The sequence below is a fragment of the Atheta coriaria genome, unplaced genomic scaffold, assembly GCF_025399875.1.
Source record: "Atheta coriaria isolate IRGN ID8LTWV9N9 unplaced genomic scaffold, Caltech_Dcor_3.1 hic_scaffold_5_pilon, whole genome shotgun sequence".
In the NCBI taxonomy this organism is placed as follows: domain Eukaryota; kingdom Metazoa; phylum Arthropoda; class Insecta; order Coleoptera; family Staphylinidae; genus Dalotia; species Dalotia coriaria.
Genome location: NW_027045447.1, coordinates 3795414 through 3814082, shown reverse-complemented (window position 1 = coordinate 3814082; position 18669 = coordinate 3795414). Strand labels below are relative to the sequence as shown.

Here is an 18669-nt window from a genome sequence, read left to right as displayed (position 1 = left end):
TTGAAACGCTACAACAAGCTAAAAATGTATGTATTTTGACTGCTTAACACTATCAATCACATTCAGCAGGAATTCGTCACCATTATTTCTAGACCTACCTAGTTGTAATTCTGATCGTCTAGTTTATTGTCCGCCTGCTTGCAATCGGCACGTTCGTCATATAATTAACTATATTATATCAGTTTATATGATTGTATATAAACCGCCTTCGCATTGCGTTGTTATTTTTAGTAAGATTGTGCTGGTTTTTCCGCGCAGCGAGCCAGTGCGGAATCGTGCCAACTCTTTAACACACGCATAAATAACATAAAATATTCAGAACCGAAACGAAATAACTTTCGCGTTTAATTGTTTTCAGCCGGCTGTAAAGTAATCAAAGCGCGCAGTATACTTGCGCCTGTTTTTAGTTGTCCGTTAATTAATATATACCAAGTTATAATTAAAAGTAAACAGTAGGCGCGTGGTAAACATGGTGAAGTCACAAAAAATTAAAAATTCAACAACAGGTGCTAGTGGCAGTGCGAGTAACAATAACAATGTTTACCAACACTGTTGTTGCATGCGGAAAAACAGCGTGGATGAAGATAGCATAGAGAAAGACTTTGTTATTGTTAATCAACAACCATCAACTCAGGTATTTTTAATATTCATTCATCGTACTTTTATTTATAAGATTTTTTTTAATAACTTATCATGGTAGGCAACCAATTCTACATGTCACTGTATTCCTGCTGTATGATACAGTAGCACGTAATCAATACTCCCACGAATTCGCTTCTCCTGCTCATCGTATTATCATAACATAACCTCCACGTACAAGAAAGCCGTGATTTCAATTGTTTCGTGCCTTACAACTTGTTTTACGCTTGTATTTAAACCCCTAACACAGCAAAGAAGTGTGTGATTGCGAGTGTAAGCATGTAAAGAACAGACAAGCACAGATAACACAGGCAATAATAATCACGCATCATTCTGATCGACAATAACATTGCGCAATTTTCAAAAATTCACGTTTCCTTATTCTTTTTCTTCATTTTTTATGAACTAATATTGTCATGACTACACCCACAGCACTAACACAAACAAATATTGAAAGCGTTACGTATTATCACGGACAATGTTCTGTATAGAGAAGAGAACGTCTTCCGAAGTGCTTTTTGAACAAGTAATAAGCAAACAAATATAACACAAGATAAGATATTTATACAACAAACATAGACTGTTGTCATACGCTCAAAAATTACATACATTTTTATTTGTTTTTATTTATTTACACAAGAAATACATAACTAAATTGGCATCCGCTATCTCTTAATTAAATTATGTCACTTTAGTCTGCTGATTAATAAGAAGCTTCATGTTTATGTTAGTCGGAGCATGGTTTTTGTTAGACTTTACTCGCTTTACGTTTGCTCAAATTTATCACGTGTGTTTTAATCGCGACAAATCGCAGCAGGTGCGCTCATTGTTGCTTTTATCACCTTATCTACCTGCTTCTGTCGATCATAAATCTGTGCATAAAAGTGCGCTTCGTTCAACGTGTGCGTTAGCAATGAGTTTGATTGATTTGAGCGATGGCGAGGAGGCTTTTGAAGCGCTGGAATTAATGCCTAATGATCGTGTTGCAAGCAAGATCGTCCATGTGCATCCTGTGGGGAAGTGCCTTGATCCGGGGTCGTATTTGGTTGTCCGTGGACGTACCCATTTTGGATGTACCAGGTAATGATAGAAGTAGAAAATTTCATTGCATTTTGACACTAAACATATACAAAAATTGTAGCTGTGCGTTTGTTTTTTGTTGATTGTTCACCATATTGTCACCGTTATTAATATAATATTAGCAATGATCTTGACCTTGAATGTGAGTTAAATAATGCTACCTTGAGTCGGTATTTTACCTTGAATTTATTTTAAACACGCAAACTCTATGCTTTGTTCATTCTAATACTTTATATTATTTGTATAGTTATTTATTAATTTAGAACAACTTTCTCTTGACCTGAATTTTTTCATTTCTCTGCTTATGAAATCTGATTGCAAGCATGGCGGCTCAATGGTCTAGGGGTATGATTCTCGCTTTGGGTGCGAGAGGTCCCGGGTTCAAATCCCGGTTGAGCCCAACTTTTTCTTTTCCTTCAATAAATCATTTCCGCTTATTGAATCTATTGCATTCTATGTCTCTTTTTTTAACGTTATGGGAATTTGTAATTGCCTGTATGTGATTACTTTTTATTTTATTGTGATGTTGTTGTGTGCATTCCGTTGGAAAGTGTTATAATTCGTTTTATTTTCATGTTATGCTTTGTACGATTGTGCGATTGCACGGTGTTGCTGAAATTTATGTAGCACGTATCCGTGTTTATTCCCGGGCGGAACAATAAATCCACGTTTTGGGACTTGCCTGGATGTGCCCTGGAAAACAACTAACCCGCGTTTCCTCACATGCATCTTTTTCATGCCCCAACGTGAAAATTTACGCGTAGATTTAAAAACAGCTAAAAAATAAACAAAAATTAATCAGAATATTTTTTATTTACTTAAAGGTTTGCTGTCGATTTCACATGTGGGAACCGGTCATTGGTAGACGGCACAATCGCTTTTCATTTCAATCCGCGCTTGCAGGAAGGTTACGTTGTGCGGAATAGCCTGCTGAAAGGGTACTGGGGTGAAGAGGAAACCACTTCTCCAACACGTCTCACCCTCCGACCGGATGAAGCGTTCGAGCTAATCTTTTATCTCACGGCCAGTGATTTCTATGTCAGCGTGAACGGTCGCCATTTTTGTTCCTTCCGGCACCGCGTGCATCATGATCGCATCACTAACGTTGAGTTTGTGGGCGATATAACTATCACTGAATGCCATACGAAACATTTCGAAGATTATCCTTTTATTCCTGAAAACAAACTTGAAGTTTACGAAATTCCATGTGATGAAAACTACACCGATGATCAAGATTTAAAACTTGTAAGTCTAATAAAATTTAAAAAATGTAAATAATTAATATTATTTTGTAGCGTATGCCATTTTTGGGAAAACTGAGTCAACCATTAAACATTGGAACACAACTAGAAATATGTGGGAAAGTAAAACTTCTTCCACATTCGTTTTATGTCAATTTACAAAACGGACTGAATATTCATCCACATGCAATAATTCCTTTACATTTGAATCCAAGATTCAGTAACTATTATTTTAAATTATACCAATATTTCTTGTACTAAAATAGTGTTTTTAGGTGCTTGCTGTGGTGCAAATGCATTTGTTCGTAATGCTTGGTCAGATGGCAAATGGTATAATGAAGAACGAGCTCCAGGTTTTCCTTTTTCTCCTGGTTATTCTTTTACGTTGGTCATCCGTGTAGAGATGGATTTTTATGCGATTTATGTGAATAACCAACTCATCGCTGAGTATCCCTATCGAGTGCGGAATAAACATTTTGTTTCTGCTGTGTACATCCAGGGTGACATCTATCTACGCCATATTTCTATACAGAAAAAGAGCAGATACGCTCAGTATGGTTTTAACGAAGAACATGCTGGATTAGTACTGTAATTAATGATTAAATATTAATCTTAATTATGCGTATAAAAAGGTAATGAGTTGTCGATGGTTTAATTTAAATATTTAAACATGATGCTTATGAAGGCCGGTTCTTCATTCATTTTAAATGTGAGATAAATTTGTAATGAAAGCATTTATGAGTGTTCCAGTGTTTTTGGAAATTATGAAAAATTGAGATAATGAGAATTTGATTTTGTGATACAAAGAGATTTAGGTTTGATTATTTTAAATTGTAATTTCTATTTAGGAGAATACTCTGCTAATATTATGAATCAGTGTTTAATTATAAATTGAAGCGTATTTTTATTATGATTTTATTAAAATGAAAACAATATATACTAACAATGATCCTACCAAGCTAGTATTTATATATATTGTTTATAATTAATAAGTAGAATCTGAATAAACCGCAAGTTCTCACTGGTGTAAGTAAATTTAAGCGACTTTAAGCCTTATTTACTATCAAAGTATTATTTTGACACCACAGATGCCGTTTCAAGTATCGTTTTCAACAAAATATTTTTTTAGCAACAGCAAAAAATGTTTACTTTACACATCAAAACATTAGTTTTTTCGTATTCTAGTAAATACTAGAAATATCGTTTGATTTATCTAACATTGATTTATCAAACACAAAATGAGCTAATTGAATTCTAGTAATTATTTTCTTTCACACAAATCATTCATTTAGATGAATAGATTGACTTCAAGGGATGTGAAGGATTTTTAAAGTTGAAAATAAAGAGGAAAATTGTTTGAAATCAATTAGTTACCAGTATTTTTCATTGCTAATTGGCGTAATTTAATTTCGATAATGATAATATTACTACTAGATCAGAAAACAACGATAATTTAAGTCCGTTCAAAAAATAAAGAACAACAATATATTACAAATAAAGGACAACCGAGAGACAAAACAAAAATTGTGGCGTGACTTAGTTTAAGCGACTTTAGATCTGATTTTCAATCAAGGTATTCTTTTAACTCTATAGATGCCGTGCAAGGTACTGTTTTAAATGAAATATTTTGTTAACAACAGCAAATAATTGTTTACTGAATGCTTTAAAACATTGGCTTGCTGGCGTTTTATCAAGTCTCGAAATATCTACTGCTTTATCTTAACACTAGCTTTAACCCGCGGCTTCGCTCGCGAATATCTAAAATAATGAAGTTGCTTCCGTACGCGTATGTAGTCATAGAAGAAGTAACAATGAAGTAGAATGGCGGGAAGTTTAAAATGGCTGAAAGTATAGTCTATGGAAGTATAGTGTACAGTCTCCATAGTGTAGTCAATTGGATTTGATGTTGACGTAGCTGTCGGTAATACAGTGTGATGGTACTATAGTACTTAGGTTTGAGCTTCATTGCTGGAATGGTAGATGGCGTTAAAGTAGTCAAATAGCCAGATGCAGAGGTATTATTGGCTAAACAATTTCTTTATTTTATTTTAAAAATATTTTTTTTTATTAAATAAAAAGTAGCCTATAATCATTTGGGGACCACTAAGAATATGTGTACAAATTTTCATGATGATCGGTTAAGCAGTTTTTGCGTGAAAGTGTAACAAACATCAGGACTTTCGTATTTATAATATTAGTAGGGATGTACAATGTGATGGATGAATCAAGATCAGTTATACCAGTTTAAACAATGATGAAGAGTTGACTTAAAAACAAATGTTTTGCCTTAACTTAGCAAGTTTAAGCGACTTTAGACCTTATTTCCAATCAGAGAATTTATTTTAAACAGGAGTATCGTTTCCAACACAATATTTTTTCAAGATCAGCAAAAAATTGTTGACTTAATGCACCAAAACATACTTTGTCGCATTCTCATACATGTTATTGTTTGAAATCTAATTTAATTTTTATTTACTGTTTCAAAATGAATTACTAACTTATCTTTACATTTGTAGTGAAAGGCATGGCATTGTCTATAAAGCAGGGAAGTGTTGTGAAGAAAAAGACATCCTTTTATTATAAAAATATTATTATATTTTTATTGCTCATTAGATGATTTACGCTAAAATAAGACTATTTCTGGTACCTAGTATCAGTAATAAACAGCTCAGCCACATAACTAACGTTTTGTCTTGACTTAGTCAATTTAAGCGACTTCCGACCTTATTTTTAATCAAAATGTACATTGAAGACAACAGATGCCGTACCATATATCGTTTTGAACAAGATATTTTTTCAACAACAGAAAAAACTTGTTTATTTTACACGTCCAAACACGTCTTTTCAAATGCAAAATGAGATTGTTGAATTATCGTGATTATTTTACTTAAAATAAAGTCATTAATTTTTATACATATATAGAGTATAGGGATGAAAAGGATATTGCTTAAAATCAATTTGATACAAACAATTTATATTGCAACTTAGCTTGTTTACATCTCGTAAGTGATAATAATATTAGTCTGTGATTAGAAAATAATAATGGTTGAAGTCCGTTCAAGAAATAAACAACTGAGACATAAAAACAAAAATTGTGGCGTGACTTAGTTTAAGCGACTTTCGACTTTATTTCAGAGTATTCTTTTAACACCCCCATATGCCGTCCCATGTATAGTTTTGAGCAAAATTTTTTTAAACACAGAAAAAAATTGTTTATTTTACATCTCAAAACACTCGGCTTCTCGTATTATAGTAAATACTAGAAATATTAATTGATTTATATCTAAACACAAGTGATTATTTTTATTTAAACAATTAGAAATGATATAAGAAAAAGAACATCGGCTGAAAGTAATTAGTTAAATCAATTTCTCTTTGCTAATTGGCGTAATTACATTTCGCAAATGATAATAATATTCCTCCGAAATCAAAAGATAATAATAGCTTAGATTCAAGTAATAAAAAAATAATATACCTACTAGAAATAAAGAACAACTGAAAAACAAAACAAAAATTGTGGCGTGACTTAGTTTAAGCGACTTTTGACCTTATTTTCAATCAAAGTGTTCTTTTAACACCCCATATGCCGACTCATGTATAGTTTTAAACAGAATATTTTTTATTAACCTCAGCAAAAAATAGTTTATTTCACGTTTCAAAACATTCTCCTTCTCTATCCAACATCTACGCTCTTATAAATTCCAGAAATATTTGCCTTCTCTTAATTCTCGCAACATGATCGTTTAATCGAAAGATTCCTCTGCCTCACATACACCCACTAACTCACATGCGCGTTTCGAACGAAAAGGATGTGGGAGTTAGTAAAGCATGCGAACGATGTGAGCAAGAGGACATCCCTCGTAATACACAAGTAACCGGCAACCAGACTAAATCATAAAGGCGCGGTCGTAGCCCGCGGCGTGCAGTTGTAAACTTTCAGGAATTTGCAAGATTCAATCTAGATCGTAATAAATTAGAAACTTATATATAAGATGCTACCGCGCGGTATTTTCCAGTGCGGTTTTCGCATCCATGTGGGAGTTATAACAGGACATGTATCGGCACACACCAAAGTTCTTGGAATGCAGAAATATTGGAATTTTTAGATATAATGAAGTAAAATAACTTTTGAAAGTTTTTTTTTGTACAAAAAATATTATTTTCATTGTTTAAATGGATAAACGGTGGAAAATAATAAAATCTGCATCTCTTCTGTTTTTATAGTGACTTAAACGCTTTGCACCACCTTAGCTTTATGCGTCTGTAGAATCTTTATTGCAATTGCAAGAAATAGAAACCTTTATTGCCCATTTGCATAATAAAATTCGCAATTCACCAATTCGCTAACATAAAACTTGTGCCAAAACGACCGTCTCGTCTTACCGTCTGCTTGCTCACACTCCCGCTATGATCCATTGCGAGAAACCCTGATTTAGACGACTACCATACTCACCTACTCACATTTCCACACGTCTCGAGCACTCGCAGGTCCCCAATCGCGTCTCTATTTCCGTTTGCAGAAATCTGGCTGAATATAAAATCTTGTTGGAATTGGTTGAATCGTGAAATATTGCGTCTACTCTCAAATGAATCTCGTGTGAATAAAAATAACACTCGGCGTAGGAGGAGCAAAAAAAAGAGGAACGAAATTCTCAGCAGCCAGCAGGCGAGTGGCTAGGAAAAAAAAGTCATCTAATTCGACGCCTGTTATAATAGTAATGCGGTCTCGTCGTGGCACGTGGTGGTGATATAGGAGGCTCGAAACTTCTTCGTCGGCAGATGTGGCCCACACCCTGTACGGACGGCGGCAAGTGTGTTATATTGCAGATATTGCATCTCCGTACGGGTACGTTTTACGACTTTGCGAGACAAGATGGCTTCACGCGTCTCTATCAGCCAGCGGGCAGGATGCGCGGGAAATGAACCTCTTTCCTGCACCTCGGACGGTTCGATGGTTACTTGGTTTTGGACGTGGGCGGGCGAATTTCTTACACGTTACACATACTCTTATACCTAAAGGATTGTCATCTGTTTACCAAACTGACTCATACTGAATGTCTGGGGTAAATCTTTGTGTAAATCTTGTAAATATCCAATAAGATTTTGTAACACTCTGTGTGGATTTGAGTCTGACCATCGTATGTATGTGCGGGTGTGTGTTTTATGCGATTGACCCGTCCGACCACACACAGCTTTCCGCACATGGTGCCATGCGGGAAATTCGTTTCGGTGGCGGTTGAGGCGAGTGATGCGCGGATGGAGTTGCTAGTTTGATGTAGGGCCCCCTCCGGCGGGACGGAAAGGGCGCGATGGAGGGATTTTTATTGCCAGCTTTATACATTTATAACGCCAAATCGGCATTACGGAGCAAATAGGGACGGCAATAAATTTGTTTATTAAATGCGTCGGACGTTAAGCGCCATTTTGGATGCACACGCCATGCTGAGATTTGATACATAAATTTGCATATTATTTTAAAGCAGGACGTTCTGGCACTCTATTTTTTTCACAGTAAATTATTCGAGTAATAAGGATTTGTTATTTTGAGCTTAAAAACTTAGCAATGAGGCAAAAAATTGATATCTAAATATCACATGTGGCGCACCTTAATCGATGACTCAAAAAAAAATAACCTGGGGAGGAGCACTACACAGGCACGACTGAACCCTGTTGTCGCTGTGCGTTGCCTTTTATACCTGCGCTCAACCCGCCAAAAGTAGAAGGGGAAATGTGCTGGCTGTGCGAGCCGAATGCAGACGCAACATTACCTTTCCCAAACCATTTTTATGAGCGCTGAATAAATGGTAACCGTGATGAAAACTAGTTTTTTCTTCACCCTAAAGCGTTGTCAACCTAAAATTTCGACACAAATATCTAATTTTGCATGCATTTGTGAAAAACATAAAACCAAGCTTATGCAGTTTGTTGTCGGATTGCATTCGCAGAACATCCACCAGCGGCGTCCGTGCACATATTTCATTCGTGTTTCTTTTTTCCGTTTTGATATATCGACCCAATAATCGTAAAATAAATTTTATCTATACGCGCATCGAATATAGCCCGACTGCGACCGTGAAACGCGACGAATCCCACAAATGCACGCCGTACTTATTCATTGCATCAGCTCACTGTATGTTGCAAAACCTACTAAATAAATAACCAAAATGTACGTAAATAAATCCTGATCTCTTTTCACAACATTCGAAATAAAACAAATATCTGATAAAGCATTTAATTTAAAAACTAAAATGTTTTACTGCTTTTGAATATTGTTTTTTGTTTATTCGTATTTTTGTTTCATTTGTTCAAAAATATTGTGTTAGTTTTAGGCAACGTACATAAAAACTCAATAACAATACAACTAGAACAACAAAATGCGTTTAAAAAACATAACGCGGTCTAGTTGGGGTGGCGAACCGCCACCGAATGCATTGTTGTTGGCGGAAAAATTTAAAATTCCATTAGGGCAAATGTGACACCTACGATTGTAAATATGATTTTCTGGCCCGATTGCGATCGGTCCAGCCGGTCGCCGCCGCCACCACCACCGCCGAATCCACCGTCATGTCCCACAAAAAATCAGTGGAAAATACGCGAGGAATACGTGATGACTATCGCCGCCGCACGCACGTTTCGCCATGCATTAACTAGCATTTACGTCGAACTCGTCGGGAATTTCGAAATGAGAAATTTTTCATCTCATACCCGCAGCCGAATAAAATACGCGTGTTTTTCTGATTGATAAAACATTGTATTCTATCAACGCTGTGCTCATACTAGCAATTTTCATTTATTTACACTAAACTTCAAAGCGAGTTTTTACTAAATTTGAAATTTTCACATATAAGCGTAAAACTTGAGAAAAACTCATTTATTTTGGTGTAATATTGAGTGCAAACGTAGAGTGTACAGTGTGCGGATGTATAAATGGTATCTGAAAAGCTGCGAATCGCAGCAGCGAAAAAATAAAAGAAATAAACTCGTCGCTGGTCGAGCGAGATAGACGAAAAAGTAAGAATGAAATGCGTGTTGGAGAAAAGGTTAAAAGCGAAAGAAGTTTTGCTTCTTTTACACTTTTAAAAGCATTCGCCCGAGTTTTATCAACGCAAAACTTGTTTATTATTAAGTGGTTTTTCTTATTTTCTTGTTTTCTTTTATCCAGATACAGGAAAGAAAAAAGTAAAAACATTAAAACAGAAGTGTGAGTCTTGTTCAAAACATTCACATGTAATTCTAAAAATATATCTTATTTAAAACCCCAGTTCAAGAGACAATTGTATATAACTTGATATAAATTAAAAGTGTCCTTAATACCTTATAAGCTTATTTGACGTTTAGTCAAAGCCGGAATCCCCGATGCAATTTGCGATCGGACTATCGATATAGACAAGTATCCTCCGCCATCATTAATTTCCCTCTTGCATTATAGCTAATTGAATAAAAAACGAAAGCAAATTTATATAGGTAAAACGTTCTACAGGTATAATCGCTTTATTCACTTAAGCCCTTTTCTTATTGTGCCGCGCGTAACAAAATATAAAACGTCCTTTTATTTTTGTACTTTTCGCCCGACTGCCACTTGCTATTCTTCTCAAGACTTTGAAAAAAAATTTAACAATAAAAAATCTTATACTGGTATTCTTAGTGATTTCGTTGTCTTGTTAATAAAGCAATGAGAAGAGAAAGAAAAATCGCGGATGCGAGAAAGCAAAATGCCTCTAATCGGCTTAGGTTGTACTGTCGCTGCCCGTTCGAAACTTCTGCGTTTTAGATTGTAACAAATATTATTATGTTTGTTTGATTTATATTAAAAAATAACGTTATTAAAGTATCTCCAATGTTATAACACAAATTTTATAACATTTTATTAGCTATAAACCAGATTTAATTCATCTCTGGTTGCAGGTGCACGCGTATAGGTATAAAAAGCTCACCGAAAAGCTCAGTCGCTTGCAAACTGTAGCAGTTGGCGCGCGCGGCTGGCAAAAGTCTTTTAATTAGGAAACGTTGCAGTTTTGCTGCTAATTAAAAGCTGGGCGAACTTTTCGAATCGAAGCAGAGCGCCGCCGACAAATATGGTATGTACGGCATCAAAGTAAAGTTGCAAAATGCACCAGCGTCGAACGCGATATTAAATTCCACCGGGTGTTCCAGCTCATAAAACAGTCTCATTTTATTTCGCCTCGGTTGATTGTAATGTGGAGGACTTTTGTCAAACAAATGAATTACACTTTGTGTTTGTGTGCTTACCTAGTGGAAGGTATCTGCATTTTGTTGAACAATGTGATGCTGCGTTGAATACGTAGCAACGTGTAGGATTAGAGGATTGTTGCAGTGGAGAAATGAGTGGAAACTTTGTCTTTACCCGACGGGTGCGCTGCAAATGTATGCAATTAAATAAGTTTCTTGTTTGACGGTGTTGGGATGCGCGCGAATGCATAATTGTGTAAATATTTTCATAACAAACCGGAAGTATGACGTTGTGTGAGATGCGGCGAAAAGCTTATTAAATGACATTTCTAATTATAAGTAAGTATATGTTAATATTTAGATAGTTTTATAATGAGGTTAGATTAGTAAAAATCTTGAATTTAACCTCAAATTTAAACTAGGAATTGCTTCATTTAAATTAAATTGATATTGGTTTTTTTATTATCTTCATTTTAAATTCATTCCTTATGTGACAAGTAAAGGCTCAAGATCAAATGCCAAACTGATGAAAAATCTAAACAAACTCGACGAGATTAAAGCGGAAAAAGAAAGCCGCGCAGCGCCCAGCGGGTCGCTTGCTGATCTGCCTCTGCACTTCCTGCTACGGCGAAGCAAGCCGGCTAACGGAAATTTCTCCCTTGCCAAGATAACGAGTTCCGTGCGTTGTAGGTAAATAAGACGAGGGTGGCTGGCGCGCGCGCCTGCACGGACTACGAGATCACGCCGAATGACGTGCACATAATCCGGAATGGTTTACAAGTTCGTATACCCAGAGTCCATGCGCGATGGATCTTCCAACACCTTCCATCACTAAACCTCCGCCCCCGTGAGATTTACCTTCGGGGACAACACGCTGGGATCAACGCCCGGTCTCTTAATAGAAAACCATGAAAAACGCGTTAATCAACTTTGTATAAATAAATAACGAATAAGGTCGGCGTGCGCAACCAAATCATGGGCTGCTTTCGCCTTTCTTGTTACTCACTTTCCGGGGAACAATGTGCCTTCCGAATTCTATTATCCCAAACACGCGCGGGTGGAGTTTTCTCATTTCGTGCATGCGTTGTATGGAGATTTATCCGCGGGTAAAGTGAAAGCGAACTGACATACGTTTACAATTTTGTGCTTACCGCGAGGAAATTTTTACGAAAATTTAGATACCTACACCTCAGCGGCGTAAATTTATCTGCAATTTTAAATTTGCATTTAAATTATTCAACAAGCATGGTTAACTTTCAGCGCTTTTGGTGCATCATGCCTGTTGACCTGTGGTAAAGCTAGATATATATTATAACTTTTTTATTTTCAAAAATGAGGTTATGTCGCGTGACTTCGCCTTGGTAGAATCGCACAGCTGTTTAATTATTACCAACAACAGTTTATCTTTAATATTTTAGGATGAGACCATCAAATACATATATGTAGGATCTACCTAATGTGACCAAAAACGCATAAAAAAGTGAAAATTATTCAAAATTTTAAGGAAAAATGGTCAAAAATGACTTTTGTTAGACTAAATTTTTGTACAAAAATTGAGTAATTTTATTTATTCACCTTGTATATTCAGTTTTACCTTCCATTGTAAATATTCCAACTGGTGCTTCCATTGCCTTTTCCGTGTGCGGCGTGCAACAATTATTAATTCATGACTTCATTTTTACGCGCCCGGCACCTCCACCATTCTTCTGTGAGTCATGTGCTCGGCTTATCCCTCCGGTACGTTCACTGGGCGTGCCCGAAACGTCGCTTTTTGTTTCTTTGTTTCTTCGTTTCTTAGAGAACAATGTTTCCAACACTCTTCGCATTTGCTTAGCTGTTTCGTTGGCCTCGTGACACAGACGCATTTGTCGGCCGGCTTTAGATACACGACGCTGATTAAAATTGTTTGTAATGCAAAGTAATTACTTTAATAACGTATAATTTGTTGTGTGTGCGATTACGTGAACAAATTTCATTGCTAAGCCTTCAAAGAAGGCAAAATGTGCAAGGGAGAAGTGCGTTGGTTAAGACTGAAGTTAATGAAACATATGTTGGAGGGTGCAATATTAAAATAGGCCTGTTGTTGGCTTAGATGACTTGACACATAATCGAAAATTATGTAGTGTTGAAAATTACTAATTCCAAACAGTAATTAATAAATAAATTAATATTTTGTTTACCTCCTACCACAGAAAATTTACTTTTGTGTAGTTTGGGATTAATTATTGTTAAAATGCTTTTAAACTAAATGAATACATCATTAATGATAAATTTATGTATGAAATCATTAAAATAACATTAAAATTTAATGTATTATTGTAATTTTCAAATTTAAATTAGAGTAGTTGCAGATTTGTGGTGAAAAATCTGCGTAACATGCAAATTTCTGTTTTAACGGGAAAAAATCAAAGATTGCATCCAGCTGAGCTAAGCTATGACGATTATATGAGAGAGTTATGAACTTCGGATGAGCATTGTTCGTAGAGTGCGTAATTGCGATGCGTGTCGGCCCCTGAAACACAATTCCATCGTTGAGCTATAATGACTTTGATTTTAAACCGAGCGGGTATTAACGATTTTTATTTAATATCTTCCTGGAAATTTAAATCTAAATTTTCTCTTTCGTTTTCCGAATTTTGTTAATTTGAAATTGAAAATGTTTCGAATTGCGTATTTGAAATATTCGCATACGAGTTATATTCCGAATTGTAGCGTAAAAGTTGAAAACAGTAAATTCAATTACATTTCATCAGGTGTAATTTCCCATGTGCTTACACTTACACTGTAGCATGCAACTCATTTAATTGGCAATAAAATCCAGGCGTTAATGTAATGCCTTGTCTACTGCTGGTGTAAACAGCACACACGAATATTTTCCACGTTCGGTCGGTTCGCGAACGGCGGCGAATTACGGCGCGTACGCAAATACAGCCGCCTGCCGACCGCCGGCAAACAATGCGCACATAATAGCAATTTGGCGCCGGCACCAAATCGCGCGGATTATCACTTGAGTGTACCTACATGATTGCGCGCCGCGATGAGAAAATTAGCACGTTTTTCGAATCGAAATTTTATTCGCTGCGGCGCAAAATCCGAAAAACTCTCGTGTCCGCAGTTTGATAATCCGAGGAGATTATTATTGCTTGTTTGCCGCGCTTGGGAGTTTATTAGAAATTGCTGGATGTAATCAAAAACTTGCATAACAGTAAATATAAAACAATTATAATTAAATGTAAACAAAAATATTAATTATGATACAGTTTTATCTTTAAATTAATATTAAAATAAGTGATAATTACTTTGTAGCTCACCTTCGTTTGATAATTAGTCTCATATCGTTTTGCATGTTGCATGTTGCATATTGCCAATTACAATGTGCGTCAATTAAGTTTTCGTTGCACGCAAAATTGGAAATTGGTAAGTGAACAATTTCCAACAAGGTTGGGCAAATGTACTTTTACATCTGAACAAGCAGAAATAATTCCAAAACGCGAAAATAACACCAATAAATAAAAGAATTTCGTTAGAAATTATAATATATTGGAATTTAATTATAAGATATTATATTTTCATGTAATAACATTTTGTGATATTAGTTTAGTTACCCCTTGGTATGTAATATTAGCGCTCGCACCGAATTTGGCAGCAAACGTGCGAAATAAAAGCCAACGACGCGTAAACTGTGCTGGTGCAGCTCCACCAGAGCTAACTGCAATCGACCATTTCGCAAGCGTTTCGAAACGCTCGTTTGCGCCGTTCATCGTTCATCGTTTGTGATCGAAATGGGCGCTAGCGAAGCAATCCGAATGTGCGACGCATGTCGTTAGCAATGGTTTCTAATTTGCCTGAAAACTCGTCCAATTTGGCAAAAATTAGAACAATGTCGAGATTTTTTTGCTCAAATTTCACATTTTACCATTGGCAAAACCGGAAAATTTTCCGAATATCATTTTTTATGTTTGAATTAATTTATTTTGTTTGTAAATACTGTATTTTTAATGAGAGATGAGGTAATTTACGTCATGTTTTAATCCCACATCTGATAAATGTTAATTAGCATTTTGGTGGTTTTGCATACACAACTACCCCGTAAACAAACGCCTCCCCGGCCACAAAACGGAAAATCCTTGCCGAAACATCTACTCCTCGTCGCTCTTAAATGATGAATGTTGCACGTGCACGAAGTCGAATTGGCCCAACATTACAGTATTACACCGAACACGTCGTTTGGCCACACGTACAACACATCGGAGCAATCCACGCACGCCGGCCGTAATAAATTAGCGGTCGAAGTGCCTTAATTGTATTATTTCTGAACATCTTACAAGCGCCATCTTGTTTTTGGTTGTAATGCAGCGCTGGCAGGATGCAGATTCTGATAGCAGTGTAGAAGACGACGTTGTTGTTGCTTGTTAAGCTGGTTATTATTGTTACTTTTGCGTTGGCGCGCTGATAATGTCCGCCTTTTGGCTTTCGATCTTTGTGGGGTGCGCGTGTATACTTACCGCAGTTGTTTCCGGCACATAACTCGAGCGATATTTACAGAGCACGAGCCAACAAAAGGCAAATTATTGTTTATTAATGCGCCTGCTTTGCATATACAGCCAGTCGGCAAGCCAGCGCTCGCCGATATGCATTTGCAATAAGCAATAACGCCTTATTGCATTACCCCGCCTGCCGCCTCCGTCACCGCAGCCGGCGCGATGCAAATGCAATTGAATGCGATACGGATACGCGAATGCAAAATGCAGCTGAATGTGTCGTGCGCTCTGTTTCACCACTTACAAATCCAAATTACACCCGGGATAGGAAACAATGTTGCGTTGTGAATAATCTACTGAAAATCAATGTTAATAGCTTTCTCTATTTTGGTAATTTTAACATAAAATCAAAAACATGAATAAAGTTTTACCAAAATAACTAAAATAGGAAAAAACTTTAAAAAATAGTTTTAATATTAAAATTTATATTTGTTTGTTTTGATGTTTAAATAAAATTGATTTAATTTACATTTTAATGAATATTTTTAGTATTTGCACAAAATGTGCGTTGTGAATTGGTCCGTTCGAATTGAACTTTATTGAGTTGTGTAAAATTTCATTGAAAACGCATTTGAGAGCGTTTTTCCTTTTTTCGGGCAAAACGTTTTCGCATGAACATTGTTGAATATTCTATTTTCTCTCAATTTTCGAAAACGGCTCGCAATATTTTCCACGCAAAACGACCCGTGCTGCGGGGTCGAGCGCGAGGTGCAAACAAAGCGTGCTTATTACACAATTTTCGAATTGAATATACACGCTTTTTATCGCGCGCGCACAATGGCCGCACCAGGAATGTTTATATTATTAATGTAAACGCCGCGGCACGTAGCAACAGCAACAGGAATGGCAACAGCAACAGCAAATGCGTAAATAACGAAAAACACGTTCGAAAAAGGCAGTATAGCAACGATGCAAAACACACTATACGCGAACAATGTTAACGTTGAGGGTGCCATTCCTGCGGTGGTAAAACGGTCGGCATCGCGCTAAACAAACACATAAAATATAGGTACGCAAAAAATAAATTAACCTAGCGTCAATAATGAAACGCGCCGCGTCGCGCAAAAAGTATGCATGCGATATTAGCATTACAAATCGCTAACACTTGGAATCATGATTATTCGAAAGGCGTTATGATTAAATGTAAACAATGCATCGTCAGCATCAACTGGAATATTTTTTCATTGAGTATACAATGTAAAATGAACCACGGTGTGTGTGTTGAAGGGTTATGCGAGCAGTAAAGTAGGACTTTTTGCTGTAATCCACAATAAATAAATAAAATCGTCCGTTTTTATTTATTCACGCTTCAAACCACATTTTTTCCTTCTGCGCCCTCTTATACACGTGCAATTTGACAATACGCTTGTACCCTCATTTAGTTTGCGATTCTATTCTCCGCATCTCCACTTTGCTTCTTCCTTTGCTCATCTGTTCAAGAATGCAAGGCCACCGTACGTTGGCTTGCAAATAAAATGGAAATTGAAAAGGATCCTGCGTCGCGTATTTGGCGGCTGCAATCGAAGATAAAAAGTCAATTTTAACTATTCGAAATGGTGCGCATAAAACGCCAGTAAAACGTCGAGGACGCTGCGTCGTGGCTTTCCACTTTCAGCCGCTGCGACCATAAAATTGTGTTGTGTGCCTGTTTGGTTCGTGTCATCGTTTTAGTTTCCTGCGGCACCAAATCGCAATCACACAACGAATGCATAGCAAAAGCGCTGCGGTTGGTTGTAAAATCAGACAAGACAACACAAGGATTCTACGCTACTATTACTTAAAAGTTTGAGAGCTAAACAATTCCTGTTCTAGCGTTTTACAGCCGCGATTGTTGGAACTATCTGGAATATTGTAGCAAGGTTTTGTTTATTTTTATTTCTTTGTAATGCAAGTATTGGATTTGTTTGTGATTTGTGTGTAGTGTGTAGATTTGAATAGTGGTTGGTGTAAATGAAGGACGAAAATGAATTATGAGAAACCGCCGACTGCCAACACCAATCTGGTCCTGCTGGGCCTTTCCTTGGTTTGCTTGTAAAGCGACCAACAAAGCCAATTGACCAACGACAATTCGCCTCGTTTAGTAGGTTGAAATCAAGGGAACACAGAAAGCAATTTCGTGCTGTGGATGTCCGCTTGTCCGCACTTTCCACCCGCTGTGCTCGCATTTTCCTCATTTGACACACAAATATGTCTATTAAAGCACATCCTAGATGTTTAGAAATGTGAAAATTTAATCAATTAATTAGAAATTTTAATATTTACAAATAAATAGTGATGTTTAATGTAAAGAACTTAATTATAGAGTTTATGTCATTAACATTTGTGAAATCAATGATGCAGAGAAACACCGCAGGTCACCAAACAGCTTTTGGTGATTTAAACCTCTTCAAAAGGGGCTTTGTATTCGTTGGCTGTGGTTTCCGTATCAAAAGCTGGTTGCAAATGCTGCACACATGCTAAATGGTATTTGTCTCTAACAAAAATTATACATTTACAAAGAAGATTACAGAAAATGTTAACGTTTTGTTTGACAAGGTAAACAAACCCTCATTTTCCGCTATATCCTTAGGGTTTCAACCGGACACTGAGCTTGAGTTCTGCGTACAAAACTCAATTCTCCATCTATTCCATTAATTCGACGTAATCCAGGTTTACGCGGTCGAAAGCGCCGCATCGCGCGAGTTCCAGCATAGAGGAAAATAGCGATTATGGTTTTGATAACTGCGTCGTTGGCGTACGCGCTCGACATCGACTTCAATATCGACTGGGGCTGCCACAACCGCCATTGCCGCATCCGAGGACGAACCACAAGTCGCACATGCACGTTCAGCACACAGTCGCACGACCTCCACGCATAAAATGCTTCTGCTTCTATTCACAGACAGCGTCGGAGACTTGCAACACTCGCGCACACCCAAATGGCAAATCTGCGGATGACGAAGGACAAAGAACTAAGTAGGACTCTTCCGAATGTAAAC

General features: G+C 36.8%; 1 protein-coding gene, 1 long non-coding RNA gene and 1 other non-coding gene across 4 annotated transcripts; all 3 read left to right on the top strand.

Moving 5' to 3' along the window:
- The first annotated feature begins 115 nt into the window (after positions 1–115).
- On the top strand, positions 116–3995 carry LOC135792932 (galectin-8-like). Of its 2 annotated transcripts, XM_065303753.1 has the most exons (5): positions 116–634; positions 1634–1719; positions 2544–2964; positions 3015–3180; positions 3236–3995. In XM_065303753.1, the coding sequence occupies exons 1-5, from the start codon at positions 470–472 to the stop codon at positions 3550–3552; spliced, it is 1155 nt and encodes a 384-aa protein (XP_065159825.1). In that variant the 5' UTR covers positions 116–469; the 3' UTR covers positions 3553–3995. The 2 variants fall into 2 exon arrangements, with proteins under 2 accessions (XP_065159825.1, XP_065159824.1); XM_065303752.1 differs by lacking the exon at positions 116–634 and having other exon boundaries at positions 718–1719.
- On the top strand, positions 2048–2119 carry TRNAP-UGG (transfer RNA proline (anticodon UGG)). Its single transcript has one exon. It is a non-coding gene; the product is annotated as a tRNA-Pro (tRNA).
- A 13322-nt stretch (positions 3996–17317) lies between the features above and the next one.
- On the top strand, positions 17318–18210 carry LOC135792054 (uncharacterized). Its single transcript, XR_010548191.1, has 2 exons — positions 17318–17550; positions 17620–18210. It is a non-coding gene; the product is annotated as an uncharacterized lncRNA (long non-coding RNA).
- Positions 18211–18669: the final 459 nt, after the last annotated feature.